General features: G+C 35.9%; 1 protein-coding gene across 1 annotated transcript in view; it reads left to right on the top strand.

The window, feature by feature from the left end:
- Positions 1–24,146, top strand: part of LOC148950649 (uncharacterized) — a 198,124-nt gene that overhangs the window by 79,396 nt on the left and 94,582 nt on the right. Inside the window, exons 3-4 of the mRNA XM_089091913.1 lie at positions 16,338–16,412; positions 20,888–20,957. Coding sequence (XP_088948039.1) covers positions 16,338–16,412; positions 20,888–20,957 — 145 coding nt within the window. The remainder of the gene's footprint in view (positions 1–16,337; positions 16,413–20,887; positions 20,958–24,146) is intronic.

Raw genomic sequence — 24,146 nt, 5'->3', positions numbered from 1 at the left:
GACGCAGTTCAATGGCGTCACAATGCACCCTACAAATATATTCTAGTGGCAATCAGTATCTTTAGTCGCTATGCCTATGCCATTCCACTACGATCAAAGAGAGGTGTTGAAGTTTCTCGGGCCATTGAAAGTATTCTTGAACAGGATTTGTATAGAAAAATTCAATCGGATCGTGGTAGTGAATTTGTTAATCCCCATGTGCAAAAGGTTCTTTTGAAATATAATACAACACTCTATCATAGTCATAGTCCAATTAAGGCTGCATTGGCCGAACAATTAATAAAAACGATTCGTCTATTAATTTCAAGATATTGCACATTGAAAAATACATCTGCTTTTATTCACGATTTTGACAAAATCATGCAGATATACAACCACCGACCATATCGATCTCTATCCAACTCTAGCCCTCGGGATGTTCATTACAGTGAGAATGCATTTGATACTTTTCTTAAACAATACTCTCATGGTAATGAGAAGAAAAAGAAAAAGAAATATAATGTTGGCGATACTGTTCTAATTAATAGAACTACCAATATTTTTGAAACGGGGAATTATTTATGGAGCACCGAACTTTTTAAAGCATCCAAAATCCTAGACACCATACCCATAACTTATCGACTACGATATACCAAAGATGATGAGATTCTCGGTGGTTTTTATGAATATGAACTGCAAAAAGTTAGAAACACTAGTGAAATTTATCAAATTGAAAAGATATTAAAGAGTCGTACTCGTAGGGGCAAGAAACAGTTGCTTGTTCGCTGGCTAGGATACAACTCGGATTTTGATTTTTGGGTCAGTGCTGAAGATATTAACAATGCCCAATGATTTCTATGTAACTTTCATGTCCAATGTTTCCGATCCTCTCTACAACGACCTGAATAAAACAAGTGATTTTTGGACGAAACTCTCCCCCACCATCAAATTCGACGGAAAGTATGAAGTGGCTATTGTTGACTGTATTCTCAAAAAACCCTACGACATCCTGAGAAAAGATCATAAATTTGAAGTAAAAATCAGACTATTTGATTGGCCACCTCAACCAGGGGATTAAGAACAAATTCAAAAAATCAGTTGGATGGATTATCCACATATTGAATTAACCTACGAGGAACTCACCTACATGAACAATTTATGTCATACTATCAATAAAAGATTTTCTGCTCGTAAAAAAGGAGCTTTTCATTTCAACTATTCAAAGGAGGAGGGCAAGATCTACATTAGTTCACTTATTGCCAGTGAAAAGGTTATTCTCAATGATAACCTAAAGGATGTTCTCGGCCTAAAGCTCAATATAATCAATGGTAAAAGTGCCGGAAACACTAATTTCATTTTTGCTGACTACCCGCCTGCCTTCTCCACAGACACTTGTATATTTCTCTACGCCTCATTTGTGGAAACATCTTGGGTTGGTAATTCAAATGTCCCCCTCCTACGAGCTCTTTAACGAAAAACAAATCAAGAACATATTCATCACTACAATATAAACCATCTTCAGTATATTCCTGTAAACACTTTCTATTTAGAGCTCTGTCAGTTAACACTACGAACTGAATTGGTTGATCCAATAGAAATTTCAAAAGGTTTGGCTGTGATTATATGTCATTTTCGTCCCATCTTTCAACAGTAAGATGTCTAATAGAAAAGGGGTATTCACTTGCCCTGATATTGACTGCTATGTTAATACTCTTTGCCCGAGCTAACAGGGCAAAGGAATGGACTATTACAAGGGTCACTCGTCAATGTCTCGTCACGGTTTTGGCAGCTAGTTTTCTAAGCTGTTATGCTCTTCATTACCACTGGCTGGAAAATATCTTGTACCTGCTGCGACAGATTTTGCATCCTCTACACTATACGATTGGGGCTCTGATAAGGATTTTAAAAAAAATTGCTACGGAAAATTTTAGGTCCAGTGCGCAAACCCTTGGCGAGAAATTAAAACAGAGCGGTAAAGGTTTAATAAGGTCAAGAAACAATGCATCACTCATCAGTCTCTACTCAGGACGGAAACGAAAGACATCCCTTTTGTCACAGAAAAGAAGGAAAAAGCTGACACGTAGTGTAACCAGAAGGTCAAGGAAGAAAATTGTTAGATCGAAACTTGATTTCTTCTCTTAAGATGTCCTACCTGCCACATAAGGATTCTCAACCTTCAATCACCGCCTCATTGAATCTATTCAATGCCGAAAATGTTGATGTGAGTGTCAAGCATGGATACTATGAGCATTCTATCCACTACAACCCCTCTCCGATAACATCCACTTTCAAATTTATTCCAATGAAGACTACTTTATGGATTTATCGTCCACATTTATAGATTTACAAATGAAAGTCCGGAAATCCGATAATGCAATGCCAGTTCCGGCCAATGGGATATCCTATGAAAATTGTATATTACATAATTTATTTCGTCAAATTAGCGTCTACATCAATGGCACGCTGGTGAGCACAAGCAACAATCTCTCAAACTATTCAAGCTATATGCAATTCATGTTGATGACGCCCAAGTCATACAAGGAATTGAGAGGCGCCTCCAATGGATATGAATATATTACTAATATTGATAGTACAGATGCACTTAAAAATGCTACAACTAGTGATTTATATTTAGTTGGAAAAATATATCATGAAATATTTAATATACCCCAATGGCTGCCACCCAATGTTAAAGTGGATATAAAATTGACGCTTGCACCATCATATTTCATATTGAGAAAAGAACTTGCTGCCAATCCCGATGTAAGTCTCTCCCTCACCTTAGAAATACTTCATTTACGCAAACAGCAGGTTATGAGTTCTGTTGCTTTGGCCGTGGAAAAACTGAGAGCCAATGGAAATAATATTAAACTACTTGTTCCTCATGCAATCACCAATCAACGTCATATTGCCATGGGCTCACGTACCTTCACCGATTCATCCTTTATCAATGGCGAAATCCCCTCGAAACTGGCTTTGGCATTTGTGAAAAGCGCCAGTGCAATAGGATCCTGGACCGAATGCCCACATAAATTCGAAATGTTTGGACTTTCATCTCTTGTGTGCAAAGTAAATGGTATCCCACTCTACAATCTATCTTATGATAAATCCTATAGAACATTGTACGAGTTGACCATGCAAACCCTAGATCATGATTCGCAACTATTTGAAAATGGTATAACCGAAGATATGTTTGCTAAAACACATGTTTTCATTTTATTGGATTTTTCTGGCACGCAGGATATGAATATAGTACGTACAGGGACTGTACGCTTAGAGTGTAAATTTGCCAAGCCATTGTCTGAGAGTATTGCACGAATCTCACTAAATCAATATGAAACCTATTGGAAAATCACTCCCGAAGGTAGTGTTCTACTAGACTTGGCGCCATGAACACCAGTCAAATAATCAGTGTATTTAATATGGACCCCTACATGTCCCAGTACAAATCCTATTGTCTACCCTCAGACTATCTTGGAAAAATTCAAAGCTGGAACAATACCTTGATTATTGTTAATAGCAGTCCATTGACTGTGCTGACGAGTCATTGGCTGTGCATCTTTCAAACAGTGAAAAATATCGAATTTTTTGATCCTCTTGGCCTACCCTATACATTCTACACACCTCACATCAGCAACTGTATTGAGAGCAGTAGGAAAACTATCATTCAAAATCGAAAGAGGGTGCAGGATCTAACGACTAAAAGCTGTGGCTTCCATGCGCTACTATATTTTGTGTTCCGATGTCGTGGCTATACTTACAAGCAGTTTCTCTACATTTATGGTGACAATCCGCGTCTGAACGACTTATTAGTGGAAAATATACTTAAAAGTGTATTTTATATTGATTTCAGTGCCCTAAGAATAAAGTGCTTAAAAATTGTTTGTGAATTCATTTATTAATAAAATGTATATATACAACAATGTCTTTAAATCATCACTTTTAGATTTCTTCATCGATGTATAGGCAACTTTCGTGAACCACTAATGCTGGTAAATCATTTGGATTCACTGTATATTGATCTTTATTGACTGCAAAGTCAGGGTCACGTTTTCTGCAGTACAATGTAACTGCTCTCTTGTCATATCTCTTTATAAAGTTAATGATACTATTTGCATTCATATTATGAAATACATGAGTTCCAATCTGTCTATTTGAAGCACTATCACAAACAGTGTTATTAAGTGGTGAATCACATTCGGTAACTGACATATAAAAATCACTTGGTTTATAGTCATAGTAGGCAGTGTCGTCGCAACGATGACGTAGGAACCAGATTGTATTGTTACTCCAACAGTTGAATTGTAGACCAGATTCCTCTTCCCAGAATAATTTAAATCCACGACGATACCAATCTCGTAGAAATAAACTAAAATCACGTTTAGGATTCTTTCCAATCATAGCGGGGTAAGTATTCTCCCACTGATCACATTTATCATAATGACAATTGGAACATAGGTGCCCGCTAGGGTGAGAGTCACACACCTCCTCATGACATGAATTACATCCTTTAATTTGTACCGCATAGCCTCTATGTAATTTGCAAGGATTACATAATTTACACTTTTCATTATAGTCATCAATAATTGTACAATTCTCACATTGAGTCCAACTGCCAAGAGTGTACGTGCACAATGGGCATATATAGAACATTTCGGTTTCTGAGTTCAACTATCTAACAGCTAAAGTGAAACCGATCGTCTTGGTTCGTTAAATTCAAGGTGATGGAAAGGAGAGAGGAGTAACTCTGTGACATTGCCTCTTTCTAAGAAGGAGACATCTATATTGGCAATCAAAGTATATCCGCAATATCATTCTGCCGTGTCGTGATCGATATATCAATAAATTGAGTATAAGCATTTGAATCACATTTTAAAAGTTTCCTACAATAGTCCAATGGGGATTATTCCAAATGGCAAGAAAATCATCATCCAAAATCAAATGTTTTTCCATAAACACCGGATTTGATCTAATTCTCTCTTTCTCAAATTTATTCATTTTTCAATCCCTTCACTCCGATTTTTGAGTCTAGGCTTAACAGAAAAGACAGTTGGGTTGAAAAACAGATTGATTGACCTTGACCCCCATTAGACTCAATAATCCATGAATACGACAAAGTTCCTGTTTTTCCATTCTCACTGACAAAGACCATAAAAACATCAAATAAATGTGACAAAGATCCTGTTTTTTCATTCTCACTGACAAAATCCATAAAACCATCCATAAATGTGACAAAATTCCTGTTTTTCAAATTCTCACTGACAAAAACCATAAAAACATACATAAATGTAACAAAATTCCAGTTTTTCAAATTCTCACTGACAAAAACCATAAACCACGTGGTTCGCGTAGGAGATATTATGGCATCTCTACTCGTGGTAATGAACTGTATAGTAAGAGCTATCCGGCTCAATAGTAACCGAACCTCTAAAAAACAGAATTTTGATACCAAAATATACATCAAAAGTATTGGATTTTTATGCTGATTTTAATTATATAAGTTTTTTATCAAGTTTAGTCCTACCCATCAAAAGTTGCGATACTGAGAAAATTGGCCTTATTTTTGAAAAAAGGGAGAAAACACTCCCTAAATGTCATAGAATCTTAATGAAAGTCACACCATGAGATTCAGCGTATCAAAGAACCTTATTGTAGAGGTTTCAAGCTCCTATCTGAAAGAATGTGCAATTTTGTATTTTTTGCCTGAAGTCTCCTGGACTTAGATTATGCTGATGATTTAAGCCACAAATGAATGAGCAAAATAAATGAACTTTTAGAGGTTTTGCGAGTTCAGGGTGCTAGAATAGGTTTGAAAATTGATATTAATAAGACTAAGTCACTTAGGCTAGGAGTAAGTAAAGATGAAAGGGTGACATTGGGTAACGAAAAGATTCATCAGGTGGGCAGCTTCACTCCTTGGTTGTATTATTAGTAAAGATGGCGGGATCAGTAAATATGTTAACAGCAGAATAGCAAAGGCTCAGGTTGTTTTTTCACAGTTAAAAAAAGATTGGAAAATAGGAAGATACGTCTGCAAACCAAGATTAGAATATTAGAATCTACAGTGATGACAGTAGTCAAATATGGCTCTGAAGCATGGGCGCTTGGAAAAGTAGATGAAGATTTGCTAGATGTTTTCCAGAGAAATTACTTAAGGATTGTTCTGGGTACCCGGCTGAAAGGCCGTATTTCAAACAATAGGCTGTACGAAAAATGTGGCTCAATACCACTCTCTAGGGCTATAATGATAGAAAGGTTGAGGAGGCAAGGGCACATTGTGCAGATGAAGGATGACAGATTGCCAAAGTTTGTTTTTTTTCGGCCAACCTTCTAGGGCTTAACGGAAAGCAGTTCGTCCTCGTCTGGGGTGGGAGGACGTCATAAAGAAAGATTTAAAGGAAACGGAAACCTCGTGGGAGGGTCTAAAAAGGGAGGCTTTGAATAGATTGGGATGGAGGAGGAGAGTTCGTAGCTGTGTTGGCCTCGGGAAGATTGGGGCTGCGGTGAGTTGTTAGTACTAGTAGTAGTAGTAGGGGTGATTTTATTAACCCAGTGGTTATAGAATGTTGTGAGAGAGCTCATTTGATTGGAAATTAAAAGTTCTACTGCCTTTTTTTAATTAAAAAAATTAATTAAATTAAAAACTTTTTTAACTAAAAACTGCATTTTCATTCCCAATCTTGATGAATGCCAGCTATAATAACCACTAGTATGCTTACCATTGTACCATCAGATGCGTATGAAAAATAAGACATGATAATAAATTCGTCAATCCGGGTTGTCAGAGGCAATGCTGTAGCGTTGCCTATAGTAAAGGCCATACGGCTCCAATGTTTTATTATTTATTTATTATTATTATTTTTTCCCCAGAGGCACTTCATATGGAAGGGGTCATCGTAGAAACTTCAAAGGGGGCTCATTCGATTGGAAATCGAGAGTTCTAGTGCCCTTTTCAATAGTCGAAAATTATTGGAGGGTAACTAGCCCCCCCCCGCCCTACGCCCATCATTCCCCCAAACACATCCAATTAAAATTTTTAGATAGCCATTTTGTTCAGCGTAGTTGATTTCCAGATAGAAAATATGTTGCTGAGGAGAATACGCCCCCAGTGCCAACATTGCAAGGTTTTTAAGTTATCCCCGGGGGGCATGTAAGGTTTTTATAGAAGGCGTTGACGTGGAAACTTCAAAAAAGACTATTTCAATTGGGAATTCAAAGAGCTACTATCCTCTTTATTCGTTGGAAGTGATTGGAGGGCAACTATCGCCCACCCACACCCATCATTTCCCCATACACATCCAATCAAAATTTTGAGGTAGCCATTTTGTTTAGCGTAGTTGATTTTCAGATAGAAAATATGTTTTTGAGGAGGACACTCCCCCACAACCCTCAGGGCAAGGGTTTTAAGTTATAACCTGGGGGCATATAAGGTTTTTTATAGAAGGCGGTGTCTTAGAAACTTCAAAAAAGGCTCATTCGATTGGAAATTCGAAGGACTAGTGCCCTTTTTAATAGTCGAAAGTGATTTGAGGGCAAAATTTTGAGACAGCCATTTTATTAAACGTAGTTTTAAGTTCTGGAAATTAGATCTTTGAGGATAACAACTCCCCCACAGCCCTCGGGGCAAGGGTTGCAAGTTATGCCCTGGGGGCATATAAGGTTTTGTATAGACAACATTGTCATATAAACTTCAGAGAGGGCCCATTTGATTGGAAATTGAAAGTTCTAGTTCACTTTTTGAGCGTCAAAAGATATTGGAGGGTAACCAGCCACCTTCCCTAAACTTTATTTTCCCAAATGCATCCAATAAAAATTTTAAGATTGCTATTTTGTTAAAAATAGTTCTTGGGGGGTCAACACAGCCCCCCAGGGCCCGAGGGCAGGTGTTGTAAGTTATGCCCTTGGGTAATATATGGTTCTTATTCAAGGGATGCTCGTAAAAAATTCAGAGATGGCTGATTTGATTGGAAATTGAAAGTTCTAGTTAAATGTTTTCCAGTCAAAATATATTGGAGGGCAACTAGCCCCCCACGCCCCTTTTCCTCAAATGCATCCAGTAAAAATTTTGAGATAGGCATTAAGTTAAAAATTTCTCAAAAGCCAGATTACAAAACTCAGGTTGTCGTCACAACCCCCCAGGGCCCGGGGGCAGGCGTTGTAAGTTATGCTCTGGGGCATATATTGTTCGTATGAAAGGGATGCTTGTATAAACTTCAGAGAGGGCTCATTTGATTGGAAATTGAAAGTTCTAGTTCACTTTTAAAGCGTCAAAAGATATTGGAGGGTAATCAGCTCCCCCCCCCCTAAGCCTTATTTTCCCAAATGCATCCAATAAAAATTTTAAGATTGCTATTTTGTTAAAAATAGTTCAAAGATCCTACAACAAAAGCTCCGGTGTTGACACAACCCACCAGGGCCAGGGGGCAAGCGTGGTCAGTTATGCCCTGGAGGTATATATGGGTCTTATGGAAGGGATGCTCGTATTAACTTCAAAGGCGGCTCATTCTATTGGGCATTGAAAGTTATTGTTCAAGTTTCAATAATAAAAAGAGTTTGGCGGGACGAAGGGCCTCTCCTCTCGTCCACGTTTTTTTCCCCTCCAGCTCTTTCTATCTTGACTTTGAGATAGTTATTTTCTTAAAAATATTTCAATTACAACAGAACAAAAATTCCGGGACCGGAAGAGCTTCACAAGGCCCAAGGTCAGTCGTTTTCAGGTCTGCCATGGGGTAATAGGCCTATATGGTTCTTATTGAAGGGATGCTCGTAAAAAATTCAGAGATGGCTCATTTGATTGGAAATTGAAAGTTCTAGTTAAGTGTTTTCGAGTCAAAAGATATTGGAGGGCAACTAGCCTCCCACGCCCCTTTTCCCCAAATGTATCCAGTAAAAATTTTGAGTTAGGCATTAAGTTAAAAATTTCTCAAAAGCCAGATTACAAAACTCAGGTCTCGTCACAACCCCCAGGGCCCGGGGACAGGCTTTGTAAGTTATGCTCTGGGGCATATATTGTTCGTATGAAAGGGATGCTTGTATAAACTTCAGAGAGGGCTCATCTGATTGGATCTTGAAAGTTCTTGTTCACTTTTAATATTCAAAAGAGATCCGAGGGCAGCTATACCCCAACCCATCTGACGAAAATTTTGAGATAGACATCTTGTTAAAAATAGTTCAACGGTCGGGTAAGAAAAAATCCGATGTCAATAGAACCCTCCAGGGCACAGGGTAAGGTGTTCTAAGTTATGTCCTAAGGGCATGTATGGTTTTTCTGAAATGGATGCTCGTATAAACTTCATAGAGGGATCATTGCATTGGAAATTGAAAGTCCTTGTTCACTTTTTATGAGGCAAGAAATTTAAACTAGCCCCCCCCCACCCAACGCCCTATTTTCCCAAATCCTATCTGCTAAAAAGTTTTAAGTAGCCCGTGTTTTGAAAATTGTTAAATTAGTATATAATAGAAACACCCCCAAGAGTCCAGGGTAGAAGCGGTGTAAGTGTTGTCCTGGGGGCGTATATGGTTTTTATAAAAGGAGTGCTCGTATAAACTTCAGAGAGGGTTCATTTGATTGGAAATTAAAAGTTCAAGTCCACTTTTTAAGAGTCAAAAGATATCCGAGGGCAACTAGCCCCCTCCCCACACACCCTTTTTTCTCTAAGCCCACCCGATAAAATTTTTGTTATAGCCATTTCATTAAAAATAGTTCAAAGGTCAGAAAAGAAAAATTCATGTGTCGACGGAACTCGCCAGGGCCCGGAGGCAGGCATTATAAGTAATACTCTAGGGGTATATATAGTTCTTATGGAAGGGATGCTCATATAAACTTCGGAGAGAGCTAATTTGATTTGAAATTGAAAGTTTTTGTTCACTTTTTAAGAGTCAAAATAGATCGGAAGGCAACTAGCCCCCCCCCCTCCTCCCTCCTCCAAACCCTAAATGCATCAGATAAAAATTTTGTGATAGATATTTGTTAAAAATAGTTCAAATTCCTAATGGCAAAAACTCCGGTGTCGACACTCCCCCCAGGGCCCGGGGGTAGGCGTTGTAAGTTATGCCCTGGGAGCATATATCTTTGTTATGGAAGGGATGCTCGTATAAAATTCCTAGAGGGCTCATTTGATTGGAAATTGGAAGTTTTAATTCATTTTTTAAGAGTCAAAAGTGATTGGAGGGCAGCTAGCCTTCCCCCACACTCCATTTGTTTTTTTCCCAGATGCACTTCATATTGAAGGGGTCGTCGTATAAACTTCAAATGGGGGTCATTCGATTAGAAATAGAGAGTATTAGTGCCTTTTTTAAGAGTCAAAAGTAGTCAGAGGGCAACTTTCCCCCCAAGCCCTTTTCCCCAAAAAACATCTGATAAAAAATTTTGAGGTAGCCATTTTGTTAAAAATAGTTGAAAGATCATATAACAAAAACACCTTTACGTATGGTCATTTCGTTAAAAATAGTTCACATATTATATAGGAAAAACGCCTGTCAACAAGACCCCCCCCCCCCCAGGGCCGGGGAAGGCGTTGTAAATATTGCTCTGGGGGCCATTTATGGTTCATATGGAAGGTATGCCCGTATTCAGAGAGGGTTAATTTGAACGGAAATTAAAAGTTGTAATTCATTTTCTCAGAGTGAAAAAGATCAGAGGGCAACTAGCCCCTCCCGTCCTCCATGCCTTTGGGTGTATTGGATGAATAAACCCATCCGATAAAAATTTCAGGTGACGATTTTTTGTTAAAAACAGTTCAACCATCAGATATTAAAACTCCAGGGTTGACACAACCCCCCCAGGGCCCAGGAGTAGGCGTTGTAAGTTATACACTGAGGATATATATGGTTCTTATATAAGGGATACTCGTATAAACTTCAGAGAGGGCTCATTTGATTGAAAACAGAACATTCTATTTCACTTTTAAAGATTCGAAAGAGATCTAAGCTTAATCAGGTCCCCCCACGCCCTTTTCCCCAAACCCATTTGATTAAAGATTTTGAGATAGTCATTTTGGTAAAAATAGTTCAAACGTCAGTTAATAAAAACTCCGAGGCTGACAAAACCCATTCTTTCACTTTGATATTATCACTTTGATATCAGATTTGATACTTTGATGAATATTTGATTTTTATTAGAGTTTTATTTTGAAATAAGGAATTTTTAAAAACTTGAAATTTTTTGAAATAAAAAAAGAAAAAAAATTAATTAAAAAAAACTTTCAGAAAAATAAGTTTTTCTAAGAAAAGTAAAGGCATTTTAAAAATTAAGATAAGCAGATATAATATCCTGTATAATTAAAAAAACAAAATGACCAGAAATAATAACTAAAGAATAAATGAAACCCAAAACGAACAGAAATTAAATAAACAATCATAGCCAAAAAATACAACAAGTAATAATATAAATGAATAAATAGATCTTAAAGCGAGTAAATCTAAGATTGAATATGAATATCAAGCTTAAAATGAAAAAAAAAATCCTATTGAAGTATAAATGAAACTTAAAACGAACAGAAATTAAATAAACAATCGATGCAAACAAACATACAATAGATATTAATGTAAATTATTAATTAAATCTTGAAACGAGTGAAACTTAAATTGAATATGCAAATCAAGCTTGAAACGAACGAAAATCACCACAAACAAGAGTTTGGGTATGACCTCCATCTCTCACTCTAAAAGTCTAAAACCTACTGCGTCATTGGTGCTTTACTGAAAACTATATGCGTCTTGAACAGTATTGGAAAATCTATACAACATCAAATTGAATATTTAATGAATAATGGTATTAATTGTTGAAAGATCCATCAGTTCAAGAATTTATTTCACAGTAATTGTATTTTTATTTTCAATACTGTAAGAACTGGAAAAGAAAATATTTGTAATACATTCCGTTTTCAGTTAAGCGCCAATGACGCAGTAGGCTTTTGGTCTTTATTTACAGTTAGGAAAGGAGACAGTATCCAAACGCTTGTCTGTAGGAAAACTATATTCGTCTTTAACAACTTTAAAAAGAGCTAATAAATTAATCAGAATATTTATTGCTGAAATCTCACCAGTTAAAAATGTCGCTATAATTTTAAGTTTTATTTTTAGTATTAAGCACAAAAGAATACATTTTTCCTAAGATTAGTTTTCAGTAAAGCGCCAATGACGAAGTAGGTTTTAGACTTTTACAGTGAGAGAAGGAGGTCATAAATAAACTCTTGTTTGTGGTGGATTTTGTTCTTTTCAAGCTTGATTTGCATATTCATTCACTCGTTTTAAGATGGTAAATATCGTTTTAAGACTGAGGTTTCCAGTTCCTATTGGCAAATATAAATATCGATAAGATCGTTTTAAGTATGAGGTTTCAAGCTCCTATCGGCAAAAATGTGGAATTTAGTATTTTTTGCCAGAAGAAAGATCACGGATGCGTGTTTATTTGTTGTTGTTTTTTCACTTCCCCAGGGGTGATCGTATCGACCCAATGGTATTAGAATGTCGCGAAGGCTCATTCGAACGGAAATTAAAAGTTCTAGTGCGTTTTTTAATTAAAACACAAAAAAACTTATATCTTTCCATACTGCAGTATTTTCAAAGATATTTAAATTTTGAAGCAACCTAACAGTTCGTGGTAACGAACTGTATAGTAAGAGCGACTCGTCTCAATAGTAACTGCAACTTTAAAAATAAAATTTTGATACCAATAGCTTCGTTAAAAGAATCAGATTCTTATGCTGATTTTAAACAATTAAGTTTCGTTAAGTTTAGTCCTACCCATCAAAATTTACGAGCCTGAGAAAGTCAAAAGAATCGAAAGAATAACTCGGCTCAAAATAAGGGGGATAAAAGTTCTAGTGCCTTTTTTTTAACAAAAAAATTAAAAATAGGATCACTTTATACAAAAAACTGCATTTATGTCTTTTGATACTGAAACTTTTCAAAGATTTTTGATTTTTGAAGTAAGTCCAATTTCTAACAAGGATTGTCTACTAATAGCCATATATGACGTAATAAGTGACGCGACGTAATATCCAACACCGATTGTGTACTAATAGCCATATATGACGTAATGAGTGACGTGACGTAAAAATTGAAAAAATCACTTTTTTCAATTTTTTTTGACGTAAAAGTTAGAAACCACAAAAACATTTATGGTATCTGAGCAATAATTTTAATCTTTTAATTTAAAGGAGAAATATACCTGAAAATTTTTAAAATCAGTTTTATTTTTTGTTAGGTTCGTGGTACCCGATAAAAGACTTAAACACGAACTGTTTGATAATATTTATACCCATAAGAAAAATATTTATTGTAAAGGTTTCACAATTAGGAAAAAAACTTAAGAAGAAGGGAAAATGTGAAAGTCGAGCTAAACAGGTTGCTGGCAAAAAGAAAGAGAAGTATGAGAAAAACAATTATGCATAAAGGATCTATAATATAAATGGGAATTTTTACATTAAAGAACGATCAGTAGTTCATATTAACTGAAGCATTATAAGTAATTATTATGTAGATGATAAATTTTCCTTAAGTAATCATCATAGGTTTTAACTTTAAGTCTATACAGGATATCCTCTTGACTGAAACCATCTATGATGAATTAAATCGATTCCTTATGTAATTCAACATCTACATAATCAAACAGTTCGTGGTAACGAACTGTATAGTAAGAGATGAATTTTCCTTGAGAAATCATAATAGGTAAAGATTTCCCTTACCGGGAATCGAACTCAGGCCAAATAGGTGAGATCCAGCTATCCTAACTACTAGACCATATAGAATATATTAAATATCTGATTAATGAAGTTTATGTTAAAGATTTATATTAAAAGACGATCATTAGAAGAACAAACCATTGCATATATTGGACTGAGTTAGCTGCCTGATTCTTTGAGGTTCGTTTCTCACTATTATAAAGAAGAAATAACCGGAAGCTTTTTCCTTTTTGTAATCAGGGTTTATTACATAAAAAATCGATATAGTGCATTATAAATGGGTCTAGTTAGTTTCATCGGACGTCTTTTTACATTAATTTATAGAAGAGATGGTCGTATACACTTCAGAAGAGACTCAAATGATTGGAAATCGAAAGTTCTAGTTCCCTTTTAGTTCCCTTTTGTTCTAGTTCCTAGCAACGCTATAGCGTTGCCTCTGAAAAAAAAAAATGATGGATGTCTCCTAGCATTCTTCCATAAAAACCTTATATGCTCCCGTGTTATAATTTACATTAAATATAATTTAATAATTTCCTATAATTCATAATAATTATAATTTACAATAATTTACAACACTTGCCCGAGGGTTTTGGGTTTTTTTCCTAGTTTAATCATATACATATGGTTGTGCAAGTTCCTATATAAAATTTCTATCTAAGGATGTGCAAGTTTCCTGTTAAGACTTGTATCGTAGGCTAAGGCATAAGTCTTATGTCATGTTTTTTAATGGTTTACCTTGCGTTTATTTAACTTAGTACGGCATTTGGTTATTTTCTATAGGGTTTACGGCCATTAATTAACGTGTAAGACGTGTTTGATGTGCAAATCGTTTGATTTTGTGCTTCCGATTATTCGCTGTTTTTGCCTTTGCGGTATGGAAACCAAAACATTGTTCATAAGTTTGGTGCTTCTGATATTTTAACGTATTAAAAGGTCAGATTCAAAGTTAGAAGAGGAGGCTTATTGCAATTAAGTCCATATCATCTTCTTCTTTGGTCTTTTTACGCATTTACTTTTGCAGTTATTTCGTTTTGCTTTGTTTTTTCCTAGTTTAACCATAAAATTATTAATAAATTTGGTGTGTTAAAACAATAATTGCTAATACATCAATAATACTATACGTTATACGTACTGCATACTAATTACTACTAATAATAATTTAATTCTGGCCAAGGAACCGTTTTGGGAATTAGTACCGTGTAGTATGTTCAATTTAATATAAATAAATCTCACATTAACATTCTGATGTCCTATATTGTCAAAATTTGGTTTTTTGTTCCTGTTACCCCTCTTTAACTTATCATATTGTTGTATATAAGTAAATTGCTATATATAAATACAAATTTGAAGCAGTAAGATATTCCATTTCTTTTAATGCTTAAGCAAAACATAATATTTTTAATTTGTTTGTGTAGGCATGATTCCAGAGGTCCAAACAGAATTAAATAAACACTTGAAACATGGTTAATCTATAAAACTTCAGCCAGGTGCTACGAATATCAATATCTATTGCCAATAATATATTGAGATTTGGAATTTTTTTTAGGAAAGGGCTCAGATGCAAGGAATGGTAAATAGAAGTAATGTTGACATTTTTCGAGACCACAAAAAATATTAAATAGGGGAAAAGTAGAGATGACAAAAGAATAGTGGAAAACTGAGATATCATATGAGCGCTCACATTCCTTAATTTTTATAGATTGAGATTTGTGTAACCTTTTATTCAGCTAAGGAGAGGCTACTTTAAATATTGTAAATTCCTGCTACATTTACCAAGGTGGTTCAGAAATCACAAAATTATTTCTCATTTTGGACTTATCGACCCTCTAGTGCTGCTTGACAACATCGCTAAGGATCTGAGGACCAATACTCCAAGGAAGATATGTGCCAGTGACCCTCGCACTTATTTTTTTTTTCAGATTAGTGAACCTATGGATATTGTTACGTTATTTATGTTGTGTTTTCTTTATTATTTCCTTGTGGATTATATTATTTTGTTTTTTGGTTTTTTTAATCCGCATTTATTATATATTGCGGGTTACAAATAAACTTACTTACTTACTTATATAATCACATTTCATGAGGGTTGAATTGTAAAGAATGGTAAAAAGGAATAGTATTTATAATTTCTAAAACCACAAAAAGATGATGAAGAAGAGAGGAATAAAAATTAAAGTACAAAGCAAAAGCAAATTATGCTGTGAGTATCCATTTTCGATTGTACCAATAAATTTTCACTTGAAAGTAAAGAGCAAGTTTAAAATTTTAACCAACGTAGACATACCTATTTCTGGGCAGGAAGATGCCATCCCTCGGGCTTTTAGCCCGAGGTATGGCGTCATCCTGCCTGGGCTTGCTTTTAGCCCGAGGGATGGCTTTTTCGCCCATTTTTTAGCCTAAATTCATCTCGTGCCTTACAAGAAAAAGATGCACATTATTAGACACGATTTCAACACCAATACACTGAAAAACAATGCATTAGATATGTACACTTATAATGTGTACTGAGAGTGGAAGACTTGCCAGTAAGAACAACGTTTTTCAGGTTATCAGTAATACTTAAAACAGTTCTTCAATGCTTTCTTTATAATGCTTCAGTGCTTTCAAATTTATTGATGCTTTCTATTTCTATGAATAGAGATCATGTTTTATCAGTTTTTATATTTACAGAGCTATTATACTCCGAACTACCAATATTCAAGCCAAGTGAGTCGTTCTAAATCTGTTGCTCCACCAACTGTTCGGGTAAGTAAACTTCAATGCTTATATCAAAATTAAATTTAAAAGTTTTTAGTTGTAACTAACTGAATCACCATTTTTTTTAGCTAAACTGTTTTGTAAAAAATAAATCACACACACACACACACACACACACACACACACACACACACACACACACACACACACACACACACACACACACACACACACACACACACACACACACACACACACACACACACACACACACACACACACACACACACACACACACACACACACACACACACACACACACACACACACACACACACACACACACACACACACACACACACACACACACACACACACACACACACACACACACACACACACACACACACACACACACACACACACACACACACACACACACACACACACACACACACACACAGCAGCAGCGACGACGACGACGACGACGACGACGACGACGACGACGACGACGACGCGCGCGCGCGCGCGCGCGCGCGCGCGCGCGCGCGCGCGCGCGCGCGCGCGCGCACACACACGTACACGTACACGACACACACACACACACACACACACACACACGACAGCAGCACACACACACACACACACACACACACACACACACACACACACACACACACACACACACACACACACACACACACACACACACACACACACACACACACACACACACACACACACACACACACACACACACACACACACACACACACACACACACACACACACACACACACACACACACACACACACACACACACACACACACACACACACACACACACACACACACACACACACACACACACACACACACACACACACACACACACACACACACACACACACACACACACACACACACACACACACACACACACATATATGTGGGGCAGTCATAATACAGATCTCCGACTTACGATGCTAATCAAATAAGGCACGATTGCCAAACGCTTTCATCTTAAAAAACTAGGTTTTCTCTGGTATCAGGAGTAGAAATTTACTTTCTACTTTCTAGTGTATTTGAAGACGGTAAATCTAAAGTTGTACCTTCGATATCCAGGTAGTGCCTCACTGAATCTGCGGTGGGGCAGCAGCTTGCTGAATATGGTACCCAAGAAATTAAAAGGTATCTAAAAATAAGAAATGTGACTGCCAATTTCACTGCTCGGGAAACTAGTTGAGTAACGTAAATGACATAATACTGACTTTAAGTGTACGGGTAACCAGTGGTGTCATTACTTGCAAAACCGGTACGTTGGGCCTCCCTAAATTTCGTTGACTCTGGCTACCAAAATGAGCCAGCTCCTTCCCTGAGTTTAGATCCAAAGGACCACCTATCCAGATGTCGTAAGCCTGATTTTAGTGAGAATCTATTTAGAGATAAGACATCGACTGAAAATATAGTATTCTAGTTTCATTCTTTGACTGTTGGCAATTCTTTTACGATAAAAAGTAAACCTTTACATATTTCATTAGAACGATCAGAGTTTTATGCTAATGCATCTCGCATGTATAACTTCATTCCAAGACACACATACTTCTCCTTCAAATAACCGACGGAATATACCTACCTGTCAACGGGAATTTAATTTTCTTTCAAGATGTGATCTTTTAATGTTTAATTCTCTAAACAGACTATGTCAAATAAAAGCATTGATAATGATGTTTATCAGAAAAACTATGTCTTAAAAGGTACGAAAGCCTCTTCTCACGTGCAGATCAGTTCTTTCTTTGCTTCAGATTTTGCTAGGGTACTGGGATACTGATAAGTTTTAGCCTAGAACTGATTATCACAGTCGCGTGCACGATGTTGATAATCTTGCTAAATGATCGCGGGGAAATATTAATGAGCTCACTTCCTCAAAATTTTCTTCTGATTTTTTTTTTCAGACTAATTGGTAAAAACTCTTGTGTTAGCTTTTTCCTACACTCCTTTCTTGGTGGTAATTGATTTATTGCTTCAAAGTTTTAATTCCACATCACTAAATAACACCATTTGACTAGCTACGGTAAAAAATAGGAAGTATTTTCTAGTTCTGGATAATCTTGATATCGTGAAAGCTTCTGTTAGTAATAAAACTTCCAATTAAGAGAGCAATTCTCCTGCCTTCTTTTAGACCTTAAGTTGAGAACTACTTAACTCTCCAGTCATTCTTCTTTGCTGTTCAAAAAGCGACTAATTGCAAACGTGTTCTTAAGAGAGAAGAAATTCATCATTTGTCTTTTTGAAGATATTTAAAAGAACGTTGAAGATTAAAAACCGCTCGACGGTTTTATTCCCAGTAGGCCACATTGTGTTCCCGGTAGGCAAAGCTCATATCATACGAACAATCTCAGTTGCCCAATTGCTTTCAAGGTCCTGTGGACATGGTCAGTCATAAATCTTAGAAAATCTTTTATTGGCAGTCTCGAATTGCCTTGAAATGGCACATAAAACTCATAGACTATTGGAATTACCCTTATTGCATGCTTATCTACCTTAGTTCTGCCCTAAGATGGATGATAGACTATCAGTCGACAAGTGAAATGACATCATGTTTATGCAGTTATGAAAAAAAAACTTATGCCAACTTTGTCTCTCACTCAGACTATCTGTCTTGTTTTTTTTCCAATTAGCCAAGGCTCTCAGCTTTTTCATCACAGTCCACCAACTTGATTTTAATTCAAAAGTCAATATTATATGAGCTTTGCCTGATGTAATAGGCTAATATTAGACGTTGTCATTGAGCGAGATTTTATATTTTTCTTAGTTATAAATACTTCGTGGCAACGATTATAAGTAAGGAGCGATTCATACTAATACTAACAAAACTCTAAAATAAAGGAGTTTTACTAGAGTATATACGTATGTAATTATATTACTATGGTATGTAAGTGTGACGTTTGATGGGGCGGTAGTCTTCTTCGTGTTTCGGTAGTCTGAAAAAAGTAAATTTGCAACTTTTTTTCTAAATAAAAGTAAAGAGTGACATCATAACTTCAAACGAATAAAAATACTTTTTATTCATACAATTTTTTAGAATGCAACCAGCAGCAAAAACATTCGGAATTACCCATTTGCTACATTTGTTGTATTTATAAGTTCTTTCAGTGAAGTATAAGACTTCAGCATAAAGAGTGGAGAGCTGAGGAGAAGGGAAGCCCCCTAGTATACGGAATAATTTCTGTTTTTTAGTTTTAATATTGTGTTTTACTGTTAAATGGAAAAAATTGTGTTTTTAATTTAATACTTTTAAGGATGCAACACCTGAATTAATACTGAAAATAAAGATACTTGAAACCTGTGTAGCCAAATTTCAGTACAATGAATCCGCATAACCTCTTCATGCTACGAACATACATTGGAATAACCGATTCCTCTTCCTTTTCTGAAAAATATTCCCAAAGTATTTCCTCCTCTTGAGAGTACCGGAATCATATATTAACTAAAAAATCTTGTATCGCTCTAAATATAATTTTCCTTCCAAAAATTACTATCTTCCATCCCTTTCTCATAAGTGTTTTTTTAGCACTCAATCAAGCCAATTTTAAGAGTCTTTATTCTGATGTTTTTAATACACAAAAGTTCCAGCAACTTGGATTAAAACAGATAGAAGCTGTTAAAACAATTTATAATAGTTGTTTGAATTTTCTTAGAAACTCCTTTTTTTAAGCAAAACAGAATAATAATGAAAAAAGAGCTATCAGCAAAGGAGGAATCACAGAGAAAACGAGAGTTTGCCTGTTAAAATATTGCGATTGAAACACTTCTTGATATTTTTACTGGCTTACAAATTCACACAAATGAACTAATCTAGTTTTGTGTAACAGCAACAGTTGGAGAGATATGATGGTTTTGTTCAGAAAGACGTTGTCTAGCATTGTTTTTTTGTTGGCAGCAGGAGTGATAGATACAGTAATGCTTCGTGTACTTAATTAAAAACGCTTTTATTGCAGGAAATCCCTTTTGATTTCTAATGACTGAATTGTCTTCAAATTTTGAACTATCTTGCTCAAACTAAATCTTGTGATGGTCTCACGTAAATTCCCTTTTTCCCCTTTGCAAAAATATCTTCCACCGTCCTGAAATACTTTTCTAATCTTCATCACTAACTTAGTCAAACTTTGGTTTTGCTGAAGGATCGTAAGAATCAGCGTTGTGATCCTCCTTGGGATCTGTAAAAATCCTTGATATGATTTTCTTGTCTGTCAACACAAAAAAAAGGAGGATATTTTTCTTGACATTTTCCGTCAATACTTACCTGTTTATATCTTTTATAAAGAAAAAAGATAATGCAAGGTCTAATGGTAAATCACTAAAATGTTAAATTTCTTGAAAGTTTTGAGGCTTACAATATAAACATATCTAAAAATTACAATTGCACCCGGAATTTTTGTAACATCCCTTTCCCTCTGTGTCTCTAATCCCCCTATTGGCGCATGATGTATTTCAGACTTTTACGATTGTGTTTTAATAGGTTCGACACTACGTTTGCGTTGAGCGTCCTCAGCGTAGGTGGAGACAGGACGGAGACCCGGGGTTTCCCCTCTTTTAATTTGACTAACTGCCATGTTATGTTTGTCTATATGCATGTTTATCGCTTTCGTTATATTGCCTCAGAACAGGCAAGCCATTCTTGTTTTATTTTTATTTTTTTATGTGTTTATGCTAAAGGGGAACTATAGTTAAATTATTTCGACCAACGTATTTTGTAAAAGTTAAGTTTACCGGAAGCAATATTTTGGGACATTGAAATATACAAAGCATCGTAGAGAGGAGACGGTAAAAAGATATCTTGATTAATTACAATCTCGAAAAACGTCGATCGCAAATCAAGCAAAGGAAACTAAACCTTCTTTAAATCTTGCTTACTTAGTTCTGGATGCTACAGAATTAAATATATTGTTAAATTCCCCCCCCCCACGGATAAAAAAATTGAGTCACACTTTTTGTGCCGTCTTTAAAAATTATGACCCGTTACACCGGGCACCAGAGACGGCTGCGTGCCGTCTCTCGCCTTTGGCTTTCGTCAAAAAGTAAAAATGGCTCAATCTCTGGAATGGCTCCAATTTTTTTTGCCTTTTTTGTAAGACAGATAGTAAGTTCTTCAATTAACTGAAATTCTCAAATTTGTAATATGTGCGCTAGTTTTTTGTAAATTGTGCATATTTTCTTACTTTAGAATAACTTTTTGAAGCACATGAATTCGGACCTTTGTTTTGCTGTTGATTAAGGTTATATAATACTGTGTTCCCTGTAATTAGGCCATCATTCTATTACTTATAAAACACTTTTTTAAGATATGTTAACGAATTACGTAACTATCTATTAAAAATTAAGAGTAAGCGGGAAGATTTAACACAAATTTTGAGACATACTCAAAGAGTTTTTCAAATCTAAACATATGAAGATACTTATAGCAACTTTCTGTTTATGCGATTGGAAAGAGATAGAAAGGAAGGGACGTTGAGGAGGAAGGAGGGGAGGAAAGGAAATGCAATAAAAGATGACAGAGTAGGGATAAAATGATAGAATTCGAGAAATACTGGCATAATTTCTCTGAATACTAAACGTGTAATACGAATATTAGTTGCTTACATTATGCCAAATAGAAAGAGAGAGAGAGAGAGAGAGAGAGAGAGAGAGAGAGAGAGAGAGAGAGAGAAAGACAGAGAGAGAGAGAGACAAAGAGAGAGAGAGAGAGAGGCAATAAGAGATAGAGATAGAGAGAAACAGAGGGAATTATGTATTTACAAAGAATTTAAGAGAAAATAGTAGAGTGAAAGTAAACTCACCCTTCTCTTTTCTCTGTGAAAGATAATAATGTTCCATTTTTGATAGCTCAGCTCTTCTTCTTTACTAAGTAAAATAAATAGTGAATCTTTCCGAATAACAAACACATAAAATTAAGAATGATAGCTTTTTCATTTTTAATAGATAGCGTAAGCTTCTTGCATGACCGATCCCAGTAAATTTAAAGTAGCATGATTGTTATTCCTTCCTGTTTTGCAAGTTTGCTTTTTCTTCTTATTGTTTCTGAGGAAACCTGGGAATCTTGGCAACGGACTATTTAAAGGTAAATTCCAGCGCTTTTGGTCTTTTCCTTGTTAGAAATAATAATGCCTTGCCCTAGTTTCTCTTAAAGTGGGCTAACAGGTTCCTCTGTTTATTTTTCCCTTCTCTGAAGTGTAAGAACCTTCTTGTCTATTTTCGTGCTTCTAAATGGATTGGAAATATTTCCTTTGTCTCATATGGTACTAAAACTGTTTGCGTATTCATTTTTATGTTAAAAAGACGAATAATTCCCTAATCAAATAGAAAAAAAAACGTTGAAGCCAACAGAAGTATTCCGCATATGAGGGGACCCTCCCTCTCCTCACCCAAATTTGTATAAAGTTTTATATTGCTATGCCAAAGGCATTTATGACTGCAAATTTTTTGCAAACAATTGTTTTTTAAATATTTAAGTTAAAATTTGCATTGTTTAAAGTATATGTTTCCCCTGAAACAAGATATTTTGCGACAAGCCTGCAGCTGTAGCTTACACCAAAGGACAAAGTACTTATGTCACTGGATTCATTAGTCTCAGCTCTATGCATTTACTGAGCCAGAATTTTACTTAGACTATTTCTTAGAGAAGGATCTAAACATGTTTAGAAAATAGGAAAATTTTCTTTCTTCAGTTGTCTTCAACTAGTTTTCTTTAATCTAAGAAATTCTTTACGCAAACTTCCTAAATTTGAATTTGTTAAATGAGCTGAATCTCGGCTATGGAGTGACAGCAAAATTGTCATCTTTCATTGATATGTCAAAACTATAGCTGAGCGCAAAAACAAGACAATAAAATCTGCACTGGAAAAATGAAGCTTAAAGCAAATATACATCAATAGGCTGTTCCATTCTCCTGATAGTATAAAAAATACGTTTTGTTCCATTCCAGTTGCCTTTCAGTTGTCATTCTTAGAGAATTGGGGACAAAACTCAAACTTCAACGCAAGCACCGGAGTGTAAAAGAGGGGGAAGCTCCCTTCATATACTGAATAATTTTTGTTGGTTTTAAGCTTTGGTACTTGTCTATTATAGCGACCACACTCAAGAAGTGAAGTTAGGTTAATCTGATGAAATATATCAAACTAAAATGAAAATATAATACTTTAGTAACAAAATTATGGAAACTACAGCAGAGAATTATGGAAACCAGGCCGCCCAGAACGCATGCCGCACCGAACACATTATATTAAACACCTAGCCTAACCTAACCAACTCTCTATAGATAGATAGATAAGTGTATATTAAATATTTAATTTAATAATTCTCTACATTAAATATTTAATTACAAATATCTGCATAGCGTTTATCTCACTCAAGATAAGCCGATTATCTCCAAGTACACACATAAAACTGGTTTCATTACAGATCAAGAACAAAGCGGGGTTACTGTAATAGACAAGTACCTAAGTAGAGGAGGGGGTACCAGCCCCATCCCTCACCCCTGCTGCCACCTATAACTTTTTTTACATAATTTATTCAAGGCTTATCGATCGAGTCTAATGTGTGTCAAGGTCAATCGATCAGTTGATGTTTGGCCACGAGCGAATGACACGAGGGATAATTTACATAATAGAGGGGGGAAATAATTAATTCAAGGATTATCGATCGAGTCTAATGTGTGTCAAGGTCAATCGATCTGGTGTTGTTGTTTGGCCACGTGCGAATGACACGAGGGATGATTTACA

Source organism: Artemia sp. Qi Xiang Cuo, chromosome 7 (genome assembly GCF_049724085.1).
Source record: "Artemia sp. Qi Xiang Cuo chromosome 7, ASM4972408v1, whole genome shotgun sequence".
NCBI classification, from domain to species: Eukaryota; Metazoa; Arthropoda; class Branchiopoda; order Anostraca; family Artemiidae; genus Artemia; species Artemia sp. Qi Xiang Cuo.
The sequence above is the reverse complement of the archived record's forward strand: the minus strand, read 5'-3'. Positions and strand labels throughout refer to the sequence as shown.